Below are 19,648 nucleotides of genomic sequence, written 5' to 3' on the forward strand. Positions count from 1 at the left end.
GCATGGGAAGAGGAAAAAGAATCAAGCCAAGCTTCATTAACAAAGGCCCTGCCAAGTTTTCAGAGGACACGAAAGTTGCCAGATCTTCTGTTGTGCCAAGAGAATTTGATACCTGACCATCTGAGATCACGGAGGCAAAGGTCATCCATCCAGTCATTAAAGGAGTCAACATCCTGGGTAGCAATGGGGTTACCCCTATGCTTCTCATGACTAAAATGGATGGCATTGAAGTCTCCCGCAATCCCCTAGGGACTAGAGGTGGAGGGGGCAAAGGAGAGAAGCTCAAACCAAAGGGAAAGCCTAAGGGAGGCAAGGTTGTGAGCATAGAAGGTGGTGGCAAGAAGGGGAGGCTACAAGGATCCACCCATGCTGAGGGTATAGCCAGCATCAAAGGTAGACACATAATTTTAAGATTTTTCTAGAAATTTCATCTTTTATAGAGGTACGCATGAGACTTTACTTGAGATAAAGTAATTTCACATTGTGATTCCGATTATAGTGTAAACCCATATTTTTTCTTTTGTATATTTTTGGTTTTTCATTTAGGTTTATCATTACTTTCTTTATCAATCAAATCATAGGTGAAAGGTCCATTATCATACATTGGAAAATGGAAAAAAGTGGATATTCTTGTTTCCTGTCGATCATAATTTTGAGGGCTGTTATGTTTTTATATTTCAAGTATTGACTTCTTAGTGCTGGTTTATAAATCAATCTTCTAGGTAGATTACAGAGGTTATGAAGTGACTGTTGGAAACTTCTTACGGGTTCTGACCGGACGACATGAAACTGCTATTCCAAGATCCAAACGTCTTTTAAGTGATGAAGGAAGCCACATACTTCTATATATGACTGGGCATGGAGGAGATGAATTTCTTAAATTCCAGGATTCTGAAGAGCTTCAAAGTCACGATTTAGCTGATGTAGTAAAGCAAATGAGAGAAAAGCGTAGGTGAGATAATTTCAATAAAATTTGAAATATGGTCCTGAAGTTTCTGTTATGGCTTTCACGTGCCCTTTCGGCTGCCATGGCTATTTGAACTTGGGTCTCTATAATTACTCTGTTCATTATTAAACTTACACAGCATATTTAGGATTTATGGGGAAAAATCAGTATATAAGTTTCAAATCATAATTTATAATTGATTTATTTGTCTCAGCTTTCATCAAATTTTGTTTAATTTAAATTTTTATAATTAGATTCAAGGAGCTGCTGATAATGGTGGACACTTGCCAGGCTGCTACTCTATTTTCTCAGGTTTGTTTCTTGTTTTGTGAAAGACAATTTTTTGCCCCCTTAAATAGAGAAACATGATGTAATTATTACTACGATGCTTAAACAAAACCAAGCTTGGCAGTGGTTTGGTTTTTGAAAATGGAGGAACTTGATTCTTTAAGGATAAAGACCATTAACTATTCCTTGCTTTTTTGGAAATGTTCATTTGGTGGAATATTATATTAAGTTTCTATATCATGGCTGATACCCAATGTCTTTAGTTGTGGCAGGGAACAGTGAAATGATATAAATGCTCTTTATGTTGGTGATCTTTTGTCAGACTCTACTGATGCTAATCTACACCAGAATTGAAAGTGAAATGGCTTGCGTCTTGGAGATGTTGCTTTATTTCTACCATGCAAGTCATTAAACCTAGTAATGGGATCCTGGTTCAGTAAATTCTCAATAGGTAGGATCGCAGGGAGGTGACAGCTGCAAAACTGAAGTCAGTTTGATTACTGTTTGTCACTTATGATCAGCAACCAAACACCTTCAGGAATCAACCACAACAATAACAAACTACCAGCACAACTTAAGAACAAATAGGTGGATAAATTCGGAAAAAAACCGCATGAACAAAGGAAGAAATAATAAAGAGAAAAGAGGGGTATGACCAGGGATTCTCACCAAGGCCTTGGTTAGCATCTCACCGGCCGAAACAAGGCATCTCACCTTAACCCAGCATCTCAGTAGGATCCAAGGTTCGAAATCTCGTTTCGTTTCGGTGTTTTGGTGGGTTCAGAATCACCAACTCGGTGAGATCTCGGCGAGTTGGTGTATTTTTTTTGACTCTGTTGACTGTTTCGGTGGTCAAACGGCCATATTTTGACCTAAAACTTGGTGGGTAGCTTGTTTTAAGGTTAATAAACATGCTTAGAACATAAATTTGCAAAAATATTAGAACATGACATTGTTTGAGTTGTACCCTTGTTTGGCAGCAACCGTCGAATACTTTAATATTAATCTCTTATTTTTATTTTATTTTTTAAAATAAAAAAGAATATTTTTCCCTATTTTTAAATTTATTTTTCAATTATTAATCTATTTTTTAATTTTTTTTTAAATTAAAATAAATAATTACTTGCTGAAAAAAAATTCCACTCCAATAAAGTCGTAGAACAACCAATGCTGAGTAACAAATATAAAAATTAACTTTCATCAAAGATATATTTACCATAAAATGTAACAACTTATGTTAATGAAAAATGCATTTTTAAACCAGAAAAAAAAAAAAAATTATGTACCAAAAAAAAATTTTGACTCCTTGAGGTCATAGATCAACCTCTAGTGTCTAACATATAAACAATCTAACCCCATCCAACATGTATTTATATACTATTTAAAAAAAAAAAAGTTGGTTTTGGGGGAAGAACTTAACATTTCCTAAACTTGGAATGTGTAGATCTTGTTGTAGGAGTGATTTGGAAGGCAATATGTGTGATGATGTGACTAATTAGAGGCCAATAGGGTGACTTTGTGTTCAAAATGCAAGATGGAACCGAGATTTCATCGAGACAAACGAGATAGGCGAAATGAGGTATTTATAAGCCTTTATAATGTAACATTTCGGTATCTCGCTGAGACAATACAGATATCTCGGCTGAGATGCCGAGATTTTGACCGAGACCATGTACAACGTGTATTTTATGGCCTATCTCGTCTCGGCAGAAAAAAAATCATGAAATAACGATCTCGGCGAGATTTTGAACCATGCTAGGATCCACTGCATCTCATAGCTATGGGCATAAAACTAGAAATTTCTTTCAACTTTTTAACTTGTTCTGTTGTTCAAAATGCTTACAGGCAGCACTTTTATAGAGTGGCTCGAAGGGTTCTAGACTCTCATTGGGACTTTCCCCTAGACTCTTTGACCATTTAATGAACTGCACATTTTCAATAACTTACACAACCATAAATGAACTGACTTATATTTTCAAGAACTTACACAACCATAATTGAACTGACTTATAATTTCATTGACTTACACAACCATTAATGAACTGATTTATTGACTGAAATAAGCTTTTGTTTGGTCCTACTTTCCAGAAAGACTATTCCAAGCTGGGCATGGGTGATTTATATGCTATAGTTTGAGGGAGAGTGTTAAGTTGTTAAGTGTACCGCAGCTGTATTATTGTCCAATACCCTGCGGTAATGTGTTGGCTGCTAGTCACATTGGGGGTTTGTCTCTAACATGAAATACTTGTTTTGTTTTCTTCTTACAGTTTCATTTTTTTATTGTAATTAGTGTTGTATTCCTACTTAGAGTATATAAATAATAAGAAAGAGGAAGACAACAAGAGATGGCCGTAACTTTGGGAGTCACAACCTTAAGGTTGGGACTGTCCCTTTCATTCAATATATAGGCTAGCTATTTCAGAGACATAAGTCACATAACATGAATAGGAAACTAGAAAGCATTACTGAAATAGGAAACTCAAGGTTACTAGCATGGTTCAAGATTTCCACTGATACCGTCAAAATTTCCCATGGTTCCACGGTATCCTAGGACTCCGATACCAAATACCATGTGACTTAAAAGTCACTGGTTTCCACTAGTATCGACCAAAATTCCCACATTTCGACCAAAATGTGGGAATTTTCCTTGAAATATAGGAATTTTCCTCGAAATGTGGGAATTTTCGATTGGACCAAATGGGTCAACCTTTATATAACATTCTTAAATGGGAAACCAAGCCTTCTTATTTCAAAATTTTGACCATTTTCCCTTATTTCTTCTCTATGAAGTGGGAAACTTGGGAAAACACTTAAGATTTTTCCCTTGTACTATCAAGTCTTCATTCTAAGCTTGGATCTTACACATTCATAGCAAATCTACCTAAGGAAGGGAGTTTGGACCAGAAAAGTAAATCCCATCTCCCAAACCTTATGTGCCATCCTTCGAGAGCACCGGTTCATTTGGATATGGTGGTGGGTATGGACAGTAGGGTGGATCTTTAATTTCATTTGGACAGGAGGGTAGTTCAGGGGGTGGGTCATCTTTTGTTGACAATATCTCTGGATATCCATCCTAACCTTGTATGCCACATCCACATCCTATTACTATGATCTATGACAGAGCCACTCCTGCTAATGTTGATGGTGCATCTTATAGATGGGCAGTGACGAACTACTAAAACAATTGGGCCCAAAACATGTCATGGGACTCGTATGTGGTGCATTCAGAGGAGCAACTATGACATCTGCAGTGGTAGGCAGCTAGTGGACTGGAACCACCTAGACACTCTACTTGGAATTGAGTTACTACTTTCGAGTGTTGAGTGATTGAGTCACTACTGTTGAGTGTTGATAGATAACTGTTGATGATGTAATTTCATTTTTATTTTATTTATTTATTTTTTTTTTTGCGGATCCATGTAGCCGACCCCATTTAGTTGGGATAAGGCTAAGCTTTGTTGTTGTTGTTGTTGTTGTTGTTGTTGTTGTTGATACAGTCATTATGTAGTATATTTTCAGAATTTAAGTCAACAAGTCAACGTAATGATTATCGAACCTTTGTTTCCCCACTCAAGTAAGACTTTATGTGTTTTTTTTTTTTTTTTTTTTTAACGAAACTAATGATGTGAATGTGTTAGAAATGTTTAAAATAGGATTTACGCAAAAAATCAAACAAAAAAAACACTGTTTGGGGTCGAAACCTAAGTTTCCACCATACCGGGAAAAATTCCCCAGTATCCTGGAAATTTCCCAGGTTTCGACCGAAATTTCGGTCTCCCCTGGGGTCGAAACCCGATACCGTGAACCTTGGTTACTAGGACATCTTCCACCATATAAGAGAAGAAAAACATCCTGCAAATTACATACCTGACCCCATGTCCTAAACCCTCGTGCCAGCCCCTTCTCCGGCTCTTGTGGCTGCAACCACGAGAACCCCACCTTACTCCTTTCACTCTTACACTCCCCATCCTCCCCTCCACCTCCCTACCCTTTCTAGCACCCCTAATCCAACCACTCATCCTCCTCTTCCCCTCCCCCTCCATCTCTCCCCCTTCCTGCCTACTTCCTAAACCATATTCCGATCACTTCCAACCTGCCCCTTGCTCCCCCACTTCCGATGGATTTTCCCTCCATTTTATCCCCCCTCCATTGTCAAAAATTCCAAGGTTTGCCTTTGCCCTCCTGGCTTCCTATCCTCTGAAATCTCGAAGTGGCAGAACTGCATCGTAGGTCATTTCCTTGGTAGCCAGCCCCCTTTCTTGGTTGTCAAATCCTCCCTCAACAATCAATGGAGACCATGTAGTACTTTATCTATGTTCTCGCTCGATAATGGAGCATTTCTCTTCAAATTGTCTGATGAAAGTGACAAAATTCATGCTCTTGAAGGTGGTCCTTGGCAAGTGGGAAAAAGACCTATCTTCCTCAAGCAATGGGATCAACACACCTAATTAAACAAGTTTAATTTCAGTTTTATCCCCCTGTGGGTTTCCCTTCCTAACTTGCCGCTCCATTATTGGTGCAAACTTTGGCTAAGCCTCGTCGGATCCATCATTGGCAAACTGCTTTATATGATGTTCGTACCAAACATATGGACTGTTTCGCCTTTGCTAGGATCTGTGCTGACATCTTGGCTGAAGCTCCTCATCCATCGTTTGTCAATATCATAGAAGATGAAGGGCATTTCTTCCACTAGAAAACTCAATTTGACTGGATACCACCTTAGTTGTAGAAACGCAACCCTAAAACGATGCAGAAGATAATGGAAAAGCAACAACAAGCAATGCACACAGATATACAAGGTTTGGCAAGATTGCCTACGTCCCCGGTGAGATGAGATCCTGCTTCACTATCAATGGAGAATAGGGTTACAACGCTCGTCCTTCACACCTCTCAGTATTGCTTGCATTACAGAGAAAGAAACCCTCGCTACAAATATATAGCGAAAAACCCTAATCCGGAAAGTACACAATTGCCCTCAAATAAAAAATGAGCGGGACCGTCGTCCTTCCTGTCGAGGTGCTGCACCAATACTCCCTGGATTAAACTATGACGGAATACAAGACATCGTACACCAACACTTAGTGTCTCACATACAAGGTCTTTGGGCATCACACCAAATCATGCTCTGCTACTGCTACAACCAACACCGGGGCCCTAGACATCCCCCCTATGACCAGGCTACTTCCTCCATGCAGCTCCCTCACTCTTCTGTGTACCCTCCTCAGCCATCTATTGCTGCTCCTGTCAATTGTGAGCCTTGCTATGGTCGGAGATGGAGTAGACGCTGGTGAGACCCCCTTGCTAGGCATAAAGATCCAAGCAAAATAGCGACTCTGACCCCTCTGAAGATCCTTCGGTTACTCCTTTGACGACTTGACATAACTGTTTTGACCACCTTCGGTCGCCTGATTCTTGTATGGAAGACGTTAGCCTCCTTGTCTCCCCCTCAGCCACTTTCAGATCTCTGTCAATATCCTCTATGCCTCCTATTGGTCGGTTGACGACCTACCCTAGGCACTCTGCCATTTTGCCTCCTCTCATTGAACCTTCTACTCCTACCTCCTTACACCCTTCTAACCCTTCTTACGGAAACCCTCCTCTCTTACCGCTACCATCTCATTTGGAACCCTTATACCCTCCTCTTGTCTAGGCCCATCCAATCCACTCCTTTGGCCCTCCTAACCCTGCCATGAACCTGGCCCACTTTGGGAGTGGGCCACCCAACACTCCCCTCAACTTGGCCCAAGCCCATGTCCTTGACCACCTAGCCCACCCACCTAACCTTAAACTTTCGGACCCATTTCGAACTGCCAACCAGCCTCCCTCTTTTAACCCATTAGATGTCTCTTCTTTGCCCCAACTTCTCCCTCCCTCCCTCGACTGCGATTACTCCTCTCCTTAGCACACCTGTCGACCCCGCAAGCAACCCTTCCTTTTCTTCTTTGGCAAGAGACTCCCCCCTTTTCTGTGCAGGTTCCTTCGCAGGCTCCACCTACGAATGCTGCCCCCTCTGGGCTCTTCATCTCCAACTGAGGCTCTTCCTTCGGCTACTATGGCTCCCTCATCCACCCTTTGGCAACTTCTTCCACCCACCTAGGCACCATGGGAACCCCTGTGCAGGCTCCACCTGCGGATGTTGTCTCGACTGGCATCGCCTTCCCTGATATCATCGCCTACATTGATCGCCCAACTGCTACAGTTACCTTACAGGCTCCTATTGCAGATTGTTCCTTCGCGCACTCACACTGTGAGTCTCAACTTGTGCTGATAACCCCTCGGTCTCCTTCAGAGCTGTCTCCCTCCACCTTTGATCCTCCTGTGGCCTCTCAACTCCATCCTTTGCAAGCTCCTCCTGCGGACTGCTACCCAGTTCCCGGCCTCTCAACACCAACCATTGCAACATGACTCTCTTGCCACGTCTTCCACTGAGCTGAGCCCTACTCCCAGCTCTATGGCCACTCCCCTTCATGCCCCTGAAGCTCGTTCCCCCACTATTGATGAGTACCGAAGGCGCTGAAAGAAGAAAACCTCTTCTAGCAAAGGTTTTTTCTCCCCCACTCTTAATGTGCCTTCATTGCCCCTAAGGCTAAATGATCCGGTTTATTTGGAATAGGTCGAATTTGGATCCTCTGGGATCCCTCCAAGCTTGTCATCTCCCTCTCCTCTTCCTCCCAATTTATCCACCTCTCTATCTATGACCCTTCCAACTCCTCCTCCTTGGCCTTCACAACAATTTATGGCCTCAACCTATCTTCTGACAGGACTTCCCTTTGGAATGACCTTCTCTCCCTCACCCCTCTGATTGGCCCCCTCCTGTGGGCTTCGGGGGGGGGGGTGATTTAATGTGTTTAGGATATCCCATGAGAAGATGGGAGGATCCCTCATTGATCCCCCCTCTGTTGATGCTTACAATAATTGTCTGGATGATATTGCTATCAATGATCTCCGTTGGACTGACAATAAAGTTACCTGGCATAATAAGAGAAGTGCCTCCAACAAAATTGGTTGCAACCTTGACTGTCTGCTGGTTAATAGCAACTATCTGGACTCTTTTTCTTCCTCTTATGCCCCCTTCGACCTCCCTGGTATCTTTGATCACAACCCAATCTCCCTATTTGTCCATCCTCCCCTATCCTTCGGTCCCAAACTGTTCAAATTCTTCAATATGTGGTCCCTTCACCAGGACTTCCTACCACTTGTCTGTTATGAGTGGAATAAGCTAACCTAAGCCTACTCTTCCCCCCTCATTGCTTTTTCCTAAAAACTTAAAAATGTCTGGAACTCTTCCACCTTTGGCAACATCTCTTCTCGGGTCTCCTCCTGCAAAGCTTCCCTTGTCTCCATCCAACCCAGGCTTCAAATTTACCCTCTTAATTCAGCATTTGCTGAGGAAGAGAGATCCTCCTCCATTGAGCTCACCTCTTTATTTGCTCAAGAAGAGAGCTTCCTCAAGCAAAAAGCTCGCATCAAATGGCTCAAGCTTGGTGACTCCAACACTACCTATTTTCATAGATCCCTCAACGCCAGGAACGACTCCAACTCTATCCTCTCCCTCACCACTAGAGATGGAACTCCTCTCCTCTTTGGATAGCTTCAAATCAGAAGCCTCCAACTATTTTTCTGATCTGTTCAACCCCCTTCCCTACCCACCCACTCCCCCCATCCCCCTGCTCTTCTCGATAAATTCATCCCCCACCATCTCATCCCCCCCCTCTATGTCATCCCCTCCGATGAGGAAATCACTTTGGCTGTCCTCTCCCATAAAACAAATAAAGCCCCTAGCCCCGATGGCTACAGTATGGGATTCTTCTCCTCTTGCTGGGATATTATCAAGCCTGACCTCCTTAAAGCCATTAAAAGTTTCTTGTTCAACCCCTCTCAGATCCATGGCATTGGCCACTCCTTTCTTTGCCTCATCCCAAAGAAAGAAGTGGCATCCTACATGTTTGATTTTAGACCCATCTCCCTCTGCAACCTCCTCTACAAATTCATTGCCAAGATCCTCGCTCTAAGGATTTAGACTGTCATTGATTCCCTTGTTAGTGCTAATCAATCGGTCTTTATTGCGGGTAGGAGCATCTCTGACAACATCATTCTTTGCCACGAAGTGGTAAAAGGATTTAATCGTAAGTCCCATTCCCCGGCTGCCCTTCTCAAGCTTGATCTTCACAAAGCTTTTGACCCTATCTGCTGGAACTACATCTCTAATGTCCTCTCCTATGTTTATTCACTGGGTTCACTCTTGTATTTCCTTTGCCCGCTTCTTTGCCCTTATTATTGGAAGCCCTACTGGTTATTTTCCCCTTATCTTTCGGTATCCTTCAAGGCTGTCCTCTCTCCCCTTTCCTCTCCTCCCTTGCCTTGGAAGTCCTTTCCAGATCCATCCAATCATCCACCAACCTCCACCTCATCTCCCCTTCCCTAAGTGTAAATCTCTTAGGCTCACCCACCTGGTTTTTGCTGATGATGACCTTATGATCTTTTCTAGGGCTGGCTCCCTCTAAATTACTTCCATCATGTCCTCTCTCCGCCTCTTTGAGCAATTATTTGGTCTTCGTGTCAACCTTCTTAAATCCCATCTCTTTCTTTCTGGAGTCTTTGAGGTCTCCAAAGCCCACCTCCTTGCTCTCACTGGGTTCTCTCCTGGAACCCTTCCTGTCCATTATTTTGGCTTTCCTCTTATCTCTACTAGGTTATCTGCTCACCATTGCACGCTTATGTTGGACCTTATCAGGAAGAAACTCTAGCTATAAAAAAGCAAGCTTCTCTCCTATGCTGGTCGTCTGGAGTTCATTAGATCAGTCTTGCAACCTTATTACATCTATTGTTCTGGTGTTTATGAGCTCCCCCTCTCCGCTATCAAGAAAGTTGAATCCCTCTTCTGCTCCTTTCTTTGGAAAGGAAATGATTCCTCCAGATTTCTTCATCCCCTCACTTGAGCTTTTATCTGTCTCCCCAAATCAGCAAGTGGTCTTGGTACTAGAAGGATTAAGGATATCAACTCCACTGGTATCCTCAAACTTCTTTGGAAAATTGCCTCCAAGCATTACAGTATCTGGGTCCTTTGGTTTATTTCTCACCTTCTCAAAAGGGACTCCCTTTGGACTGTTTCCATCCCCCCAATGCCTTATGGGTTTGGCGTAAAATCCTCTCCCTTAGACCCTTGGGCTTAAAGCCATCTCCTCCCTCATTGATGATGGCACCTCCACCCTTCTTTGGCTCGACAATTGGCACCCCGTTGGAGTCCTTCTCTCAAATAGAGCTGTCTACTCCTCTGGTCTCCCCAAAGATGCTATGATTTCTTCCGTCAGCTGACATACGGAACTTTGCTTGAAAACCCCTTCCATCTTGAGATGGAAACCAGATTTCAGACTGAACCTAAGTTACACCACCAGATCTGTTTCAGCAGCCCTAGATCTTGCAGTCCCTAGTCGTTTGACCTTATGGTTGCTTGCAATCAAGAGGTTTATGAGTGCAGAATCTCTCTCTGAAGTTTCAGACCCATCGAATCCCTATTGAGGGAGTTCTCTTCACCTGAAGACCGCTTGGACTTCCGCCCTGTTCTTCTTGGCTGGAGGTTGAATACAAACATCGTGGGTTATCAGTAAACCTTCAATTCCTCTTATCCCATATTAATGACCCTCTCTTCTCCCATTTATTACTGCCTGCCATTGAGTCTTGGCCCCTTCCTATTTTACCCCTAGTGAATAAATCAAAACCTCTTTCATATCCTATGATCCTATCATACTACGTGACTCACTCTCCCTTACTTTGTTGAAGTTGTGCTATATTACAAATCTGCCACTTATTAGAAACTTCAATCATTTACAGTATTGCCATCCTTTGTTATAAGTTCATTTTATTTATAAAAACTGCCATCATCCATTAGTGTTTGGTTATTGCACTCTTGGGTGGGCCCAAGCGATCCGAGTTAAGCCTTCAGGACCCACCGGTCCCCACATTAGAAACTTAAGGACTAACTAATTCTAACACAGTAAAATCTACTAGGACTATTGTTGGGAATATCCCACTCCATAAAGGTTTTGATGATAACAAACAAGTCGGGCTCTAAGAACTATTTCTCTGAGTGTCATGTAAAGTATCAGATTGTGGAAGCACCATGTAAGGGACCACTTCACTGAAGCCCAAGATGCAAGTGGGATTAACAATTTAGAAGAACTCAAGATGGAGAATACGAAGATTTACTGAAGAGCTCTAAGAGACATTGAAGAAGTGGAAGAACTCAAATTGAAGAAATTGAAGAGTTGGATACTTCTAGATTAAGATGTAATTCACACACTCCCACACGCACTGCACTCATGCATATTAATCATGGACGACACTCATAAATCAACCCAAGGCATATTAACCTCCTTGTGTGACTGCCAGACAGTCAAAACACAAAACAGAGGTCAACCGGCAACTGCAGGATGGGAACCGGCAACTACCGCTTTGCCTTTGTAATGGATTTTCCATCAGAAACTGCAAACAACAATCAACCGGCAACTGCCGGATAGGAACCGGCAATTGTCGGATTTAACCAAAAATTGAACCGGCTAGCCGGATCAATTCCGGATCATATGCCTGTATATAACTTAGCCCACAGAGAGCAACCAGCAACTTCCGGTTGACCTCCAAAGACTCCAATGGCTATATTTTTTAGTCTAACGGCTAGTTTCATACAACTAGACTAGGAAGCGGCAACTGCCGGTTGAGAAAATATCTACCCGTAAGAAATTATTCTCCTTCCAAATTGGGTGATCTTATTACCCTAATTGAGCTTAGTCTCTACGTATATAAATACCCCATTAATGACTTTAATAATGAACAATTTAAGTGAGCTTTAAGCAATTATATCAAAGTCAATTGTGAGATTCAACTGCTATTATCATTGGGGTTATTCTTGAAGTCAAAACACGTTCTCCAAGAACTCAGACTTCAGCAAAGTCTCTCTCATCAGCCCATACCTAGGGGAGACTTCAAAAGGTGCATTTAAGCTTACATTTTGCATATTCATTTTGCACTCACCGCACGAGGTAAACTCGAACCATTATATTCCACTTGTTTTATTACTTTTACATTCTCCTAGACTGTAATTAGGATTGTGTAAGGATCCTCTTATCCTAAAAAGAGTTGGGTGACTCTCCACCGTAAAACGGGATTGTAAGAGATGCCTTTCTACTTGGAAAGAGATTGTAAGGATACTCTTGTCCTGAACAAGATTTTGTAAAGGTTTTCTACCCTATCTACTGTACTAAAAGGGAGAGCTAGTGGAATACCTTACAAGTGGAACTTGTAGGTAGTGGACTAGACTCGAGTTGAGTCGAACCACTATAAACCTTGGTGTTGTGTGATTGTGATTATTTTATTCCGTAGTTTTTATTTTGCAATCACATTTGGGAACTATTATTCAAAAAGGTTTAAATTTCACTAGGATAACCTATTCACCCCCCTCTAGGTTATTTCAATTGGTATCAGAGTGGGAGTTCAAAAGTTTTAGGACTATTTTAGTCTTAACATGAGTGAAAGGCCATGGCCACATCCCAAGGACCACCAGAGGGCATGAATGCCTCAAGACCCCCTTACTTTAATGGAATAAATCTCTTTCTGGAAGTGCAGATTTAAGAACTTTGTATACGGTCATAACATATTCGTATGGAAGGCCATAGAACATGGACCATACGTCATCACCAAAGAAGTTGAAGGAAAACGGTACCCAAGGAAGAGAATGAATGGACGGCCGATGATGTTAACCTCATCCAATACAACTTCAGAGCAATTACTTTCCTCTAATGCGCTCTCAACGAAGAAGAATTCAATCGAGTCATAGCATGTGAGTCAGCCAAGCAAATTTGGGATATGCTCGTAGTTACTCATGAAGGCACAGAGGAAGTAAAGGAAATAAAAGTAGATAAGTTAGTTTCGAATTATAAAACATTTACTATGTATGAAAATGAAACTATCATTGAGATGTTTACTCGTTTTACCAACATTGTCAATAGTCTTAGGAGCCTAGGAAAAACTTACACCAATGCGGAAAAAGTAAGAAAAGTACTAAGGTCTCTACCAAAGTCATGGAGACCTAAGAAAACCGCAATTGAAGAAGCTAAGGATCTCACAAAGATATCCCTAGACTACTTGTTTGGTTCTCTACAAACCCATGAAGTCGAATTATAAGCTGATAAGCAAATTCCAGAAGGAAGGAGGAAGACCATAGCATTGAAATCCTCTTAAAACATTGAAGAGGTAAGTGATGATGATGATGAGGAAGACTTCGACATGGAAAAGGAGATATCACTCATCACTAGGAAATTCAACAAGTTTCTGAAGAAGAAGGGAAGAATGCCATATAAAGGCAAAACCTTTGGTGACAAAATCCTATGGTGAGAAAGGTAAGTTTAAGAACAAAACTAAAGAATCTTCATCTAACAAAAAGGATGTAGTATGTTTTGATTACAGGAAACCGGGTCACTTTAGAACTGAGTGCCCACATAAGACAAAGAAGAAAGCAGATGCTGCCACATGTGATTCAAGTGATGAAGAAAGAGTGATTCAAAAGAAGTCACCAACCTAGCCTTGATGGCTCTTGGAGATGAAGAACAAGAGGTAAGCCAACATACTCAAACTGACCTCTAGGAAATGACTCCAACGAAGGACTTCAAGAAGCCTTCGAGGATTTGTATGAAGAGAGTCTTAAGTTAGAAATAGAAAAACATAAACTAGAAAAAGAAGTCGACACACTTAACAAGAGAGTGGATACCTTGACTTCCAAAGTGAGTGAACTTGAGGAAGAGAACTCAAAGTTAAACTCTACTCTTTGCACCTTTACCCAAGGTCAAAAGAACCTTGATAACTTTATTGGATCTCAAAGGAAAAGTCCTAATGATAGAGAAGGATTGGGTTATAGACAAAACCCATCAAAGAGAAAACAAAAAGAGAATCCAAGAAGGAATTGAGGTAATCAAGCATCCACATCCTATGTCAAGTGTGGCCTCTGTAAAAGAACAGGGCATTCAACAAGACAATGCAATATCAAGAAGAAAAATCCCACTACTTCTCAAAATGAGAGATCTAGGACCAAGGTAAACCATGCCTACTACTACACACCTCAAAGAAGGCAATATAAGCCACAAGAGGAACCTAGACCTAGATATAGACCCCAACCTCAAAGGGGATACTCTATTGAAAAATTTTATAGGCAGCCCCAAAGAGCCTTCCCTCAAGAGTCATATAGACCTTATGGGAAATACAAACCTCAAAGATCCTATACATCTCAAGAATCTTATGGATCATATGAATTTCAGAGGTCTCAAAGAAACCCAAGGTCATATCAAAGACCTAAAAGATACAAGACCACTTGGGTCCCCATAGGAACATTTGATACTAACAATGATGGACCCATGAGATTATGGGGACCAATGTACAACTGATCTTCTATTGTAGGTTTGCTTGAAGAATAAAACACAAGCTAAGTGAGTGATTGACAATGGATGCTCCAAGCATATGACATCCAATAGAAATTTATTCTCAAGCCTGCGTGACTACGACGGAGGATGGGTTTCATTTGGAGATGATAGCAGAGGGAAAATTGTTGGTATTGGGAAAATCAAGATAAACGGTATTTCTATCTCAAATGTGTACTATGTCAAAAACCTGAACTATAACCTACTTAGTGTAAGTCAGTTGTGTGGAATAGGTTATAAGTTAGATTTTGATGTATCTCACTGCTATGTAAAAGATGCTAATAATGATCTAATCTTAAAAGGATCTAGGAAGAACAACAGATATGTATGCATGCTTGATGAAACAAGCTCCTTGAATGCTTGCTTGGTTTCTAGCCATAGTGAGTCCTTATTATGGCATAGAAGACTTGGATATGTAAATGCCAAGTTAATCCAAACAATTGCATCTAAGGACCTTGTTAGAAATCTTCCTAAGATTATGTTCAATAAAGATAATTTTTGTGATGTATGTCAAAAGGGCAAACAAACCAAGGTATCCCATAAGGCTAAGAACATTGTTTCTTCCTCAAGGCCTTTGGAACTCCTTCACCTAGACTTGTTTGGTCCTATCAATATATCAAGCTTAAATGGTAAATCATATACTTTTGTCATTGTGGATGACTTCTCAAGATTTACTTGGACTATATTTCTTAGAAACAAAAATGATGCCTTTGATGAGTTTGTAACCTTATGCAAGAGATTACAAAATCAGAAGGGCTATAAAGTAACCTCTATCAGGAGTGGCCATGGAGGAGAGTTTGACAATATATGTCAATTTGATGTATATTGCAATAACATGGCATTGGCCATAACTTCTCCTAATGGGGTTGTTGAAAGGAAAAATAGGTCACTACAAGAGACGGCTAGGACCATGCTCAATGAGTACTCCTTGCCCAAATCCTTATGGGTTGAAGCCGTTAATACTGCTTGTTATATGCTTAATAGAATTATTCTTAGACCCCTACTTTCCAAAACTCCCTATGAGCTATACTTTGGTAAACTACCTAAGGTAGATTACTTTAGGGTGTTTGGTTGCAAGTGTTTCATCCTAAACACTAAAGACTGCCATGGAAAGTTCGATGCAAAATCTGATGAAGGGATATTCTTAGGATACTCCCTTAACAGTAGAGCATATAGTGTCTTTAACAAAAGATCTCTAATGGTTGAAGAATCTATGAATGTTAGATTTGATGAATCTCTGCCTATTACTATGCATGAACCTCTTATTGATGATGATGATGGTATTGATGTCTTAAAAGATAAAGTAGATGTTCTCTCTTTTGAAGAACCTAAGGAAAAGGATGTGTCTAATCAAGAAGTAGAAACCTTACCTAGGGACATCATACCCCATAGAAACCATCCCTTCGATGCTATAATAGGAGATTTGAACCAAGGAATGCAAACCAGATCTAAATCCCGTGAGATATGCAACCACCCTACATTTATCTCCAAGATTGAACCCAAGAACATAGAAGAAGCACTTAAGGATACTGACTGGATTGTTGCAATGTAAGAAGAGCTTCACCAGTTTGAAAGAAGTAAGGTTTGGAAACTAGTTCCAAAACCTGACCACCACACCATCATCGGTGCCAAGTGGGTCTTTCGGAACAAGTTGGATGAAGATGGTAATATTGTAAGACACAAAGCTAGGCTAGTTGCTAAAGGATATAACCAACAGGAAGGAATTGACTATGATGAAACCTATGCCCCTGTAGCAAGACTAGAATCCATTAGAATGCTACTAGCTTTTGCATGCCATAAGAACTTTAAATTATATCAAATGGATGTAAAAAGTGCCTTCTTAAATGGTTACATTCAAGAAGAAGTATATGTAGCTCAACCCCTTGGTTTCGAAGATCCCAAGCTTCCAAACCATGTTTTTAAACTTGAGAAAGCCCTTTATGGCCTCAAACAAGCTCCTAAAGCTTGGTAAGAGAGATTAAGCACCTTCTTAATAGAAAGTGGCTTCTCAAGGTGGAAGATTGACACTACCTTGTTCGTGAAGAACTTTAAAGATGACATACTTATAGCTCAAATCTATGTCGATGACATTATTTCTGGCTTATCTAATGAGAGTATGTGTACTGAGTTCAGTAGCATTATAAGCAATAAATTTGAAATGAGTATGATGGGAGAATTAAACTTCTTCCTTGAACTTAAAATAAGAAAATCCGAAAAATTCTTCAAAAATGCTCGAAACTCAATTTTTCTGTACCAACCGGCACTTGCCGTTTATAACCGGAAACTACCGGTTCATCTCGGGTTTGCGAGTTAAACCCATCGGACAGGTCATTTTTTAACCCTTTTAAAGGGATTTCATTGCACTATTCATCTTCCACTCTCATTTCATCCAAACGAAATCAGAGAAGCCTAAATCCCTTTGTCTAAAACCCTAGATACTCAACAACTCTCACCTCATTCCTCCAAAATCCTATCTCTCTTCCATCTCCATGGCTCCTAAGAAAGTTCGTGCCAACAAGAAGAGACCAGCAACTGAGATGGATCTCGTCTCCACGGAAGCAATGGAATTGTGGGATTTGTTTGAGAACCGCAAGATTGAGACCGGTAAGGATATTGACACTCAATCCTTGTACTCTTTTGGTCTGGAAGAATACTTTGGTATTCTTGGTTGGATTGGCATACTCCAATGCGGATTTCGATGCTATCCAAGACTCGTTCGACTTTTCTATTGGAACCTAAGGGTTGAAGGCTATGAAGAGAACATTCGAATCAAGAGTATGGTCAAAGGCGTTGACATTGATTTTGGGATTGAAGAATTGGGAGAAATACTCATTGTTCTCCCTATTGAACATCTCAAATACCTATTCACCAAGAAAGATCACAAGGACTTCATGGATCAAGACAAGGTCTATGGGAAGATAATGAAGAACTACCTTGGAGTGGCGGCTTCGAAAAACGAGCTAACCGAACTTGCCAAGATCATCTACTACATTGTCTCACTCAACATCCTTCCCAAGAGTGGACACCAAGATGCAGTTAGCCGCTTTCAGGCCTATGTCACCTATTGCATTTGTGATGGAATTCAAATCAACCTACCTTACCTCATCATCCATGATCCATCACATGATTCATGCCGGTGGCAAGGGAAGAATCAACAACCTTCACTATGGACGTCTACTGGGACAAATCTTTGCCCACTTTGGAGTCGATCTCAGTGGAGAACCTATGGTCGAGGATAAAATGGCCTTCAACATCAACTCCATCCGTCATATGGGGATCAACAATCCTCGCTCTACTTCTGAAGAAGGAAGCTCCTCAAATCAACCTGTGACAAGAAGCTAGAGGAAATGGAGTCATGTGTAATGCCCTAAGTATGGCATCTTTGTAATGCACTGTTTTGAAGTTCTATATATATAATTGATGCATTATGATTGTGTGTATTTTCCCATGCTCTAACTGTCTCTATTATCTTTTTTTTTTTATGCACATGCTCAGGGGGAGCATTGTTTATAATTTTTTTTCCCCATTTTTGTTGTTGACAACATAGTTGTTATGGCGTCGCCTAGGCGGCGATTTGGCGTCCTGGCAGAAAAGAAGTTCATGGCAGTGCTACGATTTACGTGACTCACAAATGGCCGTCGCCAATGGCTGATAGGCGTCGCCATGGTGTCGCCATAGACGCCAGGTCACGCCTGATTCACTAAGCGGTCAATTTTTTGTAAAATGCAGGGTGATTTTGATAGGGCTATGTTGATTTTTGATGATTTGATGTTGCTTAATGTTGGTTTTATATGTTATAGGGTATATATTGTAGGCTTGTAGCATGCTAAATAACTTTAGAAAATAGGGGAAATAAAAAGTAGCATACTAAATAACTTTAGAAAATAGGAAAAATAAAAAATGACACATGGGCCATTTGACCGCCATGGCAACGCCATAACGGGCGATTCATCGCCAAATCAATTAGCCACCCCTCCACCTCCTTGGATCGATTTGACGTCGTGACAACTATGGTTGACAAAAGGGGGAGAAGAAGAGGGAGTTGATTAAAGATTAAATATGCATTTTACTTTTCATGACCACCTGGTTTTAATCCTTTAATCCACTTGTTTGTCATCACCAAAAAGGGGAAGATTGTTGGGAATATCCCTCTCCATAAAGGTTTTGATGATAACAAACAAGTCGGGCTCTAACAACTATTTCTCTAAGTGTTATGTAAAGGATCACATTGTGGAAGCACCATGTAAGGGACCACTTCAATGAAGCCCAAGATGCAAGTGGGATTGACAATTTAGAAGAACTCATGATGGAGAATACGAAGATTTACTGAAGAGCTCTAAGAGACATTGAAGAAGTGGAAGAACTCAAATTGAAGAAATTGAAGAGTTGGATACTTCTAGATTAAGATGTAATTCACACACTCCCACACACACTACACTCATGCATATTAATCATGGACAACACTCATAAATCAACCCAAGGCATATTAACCTCCTTGTGTGACTGCCAGACAGTCAAAACACAAAACAGAGGTCAACCGGCAACTGCCAGATGGGAACCGGCAACTACCGCTTTGCCTTTGTGATGGATTTTCCATCAGAAATTGCAAACAGCAGTCAACCGGCAACTGTCGGATATAACCGTAAATTGAACTGGCTAGCCGGATCAATTCCGGATCATATGCCTATATATAACTTAGCCCACAGAGAACAACCGGCAATTGCCAGTTGACCTCTAAAGACTCCAACGGCTATATAACGGCTATATTTTTTAGTCTAACGGCTAGTTTCATACAACTAGACTAGGAAGCGGCAACTGCTGGTTGAGAAAATTTCTACCCGTTAGAAATTATTCTCCTTCCAAATTGGGTGATCTTATTGTTGGGTCCCGGTTGACACTGAGAGGGGGGTGAATCAGTGTGCCAAATCCTTTTTCATTTTTCAGCTGTACC

The 19,648-nt window shown here is 41.0% G+C and overlaps 1 protein-coding gene across 2 annotated transcripts in view; it reads left to right on the forward strand.

Annotated features, from left to right (window-relative positions):
* LOC122091719 (putative GPI-anchor transamidase) overlaps nt 1–19,648 on the forward strand; it is an 82,095-nt gene that overhangs the window by 53,987 nt on the left and 8,460 nt on the right. For both annotated transcript variants that reach the window (XM_042661819.1, XM_042661820.1), the window contains 2 exons: nt 723–952; nt 1,201–1,258. In XM_042661819.1, coding sequence (XP_042517753.1) covers nt 723–952; nt 1,201–1,258 — 288 coding nt within the window. The remainder of the gene's footprint in view (nt 1–722; nt 953–1,200; nt 1,259–19,648) is intronic.

This window comes from Macadamia integrifolia, chromosome 10 (genome assembly GCF_013358625.1).
Source record: "Macadamia integrifolia cultivar HAES 741 chromosome 10, SCU_Mint_v3, whole genome shotgun sequence".
Classification (NCBI taxonomy): Eukaryota; Viridiplantae; Streptophyta; class Magnoliopsida; order Proteales; family Proteaceae; genus Macadamia; species Macadamia integrifolia.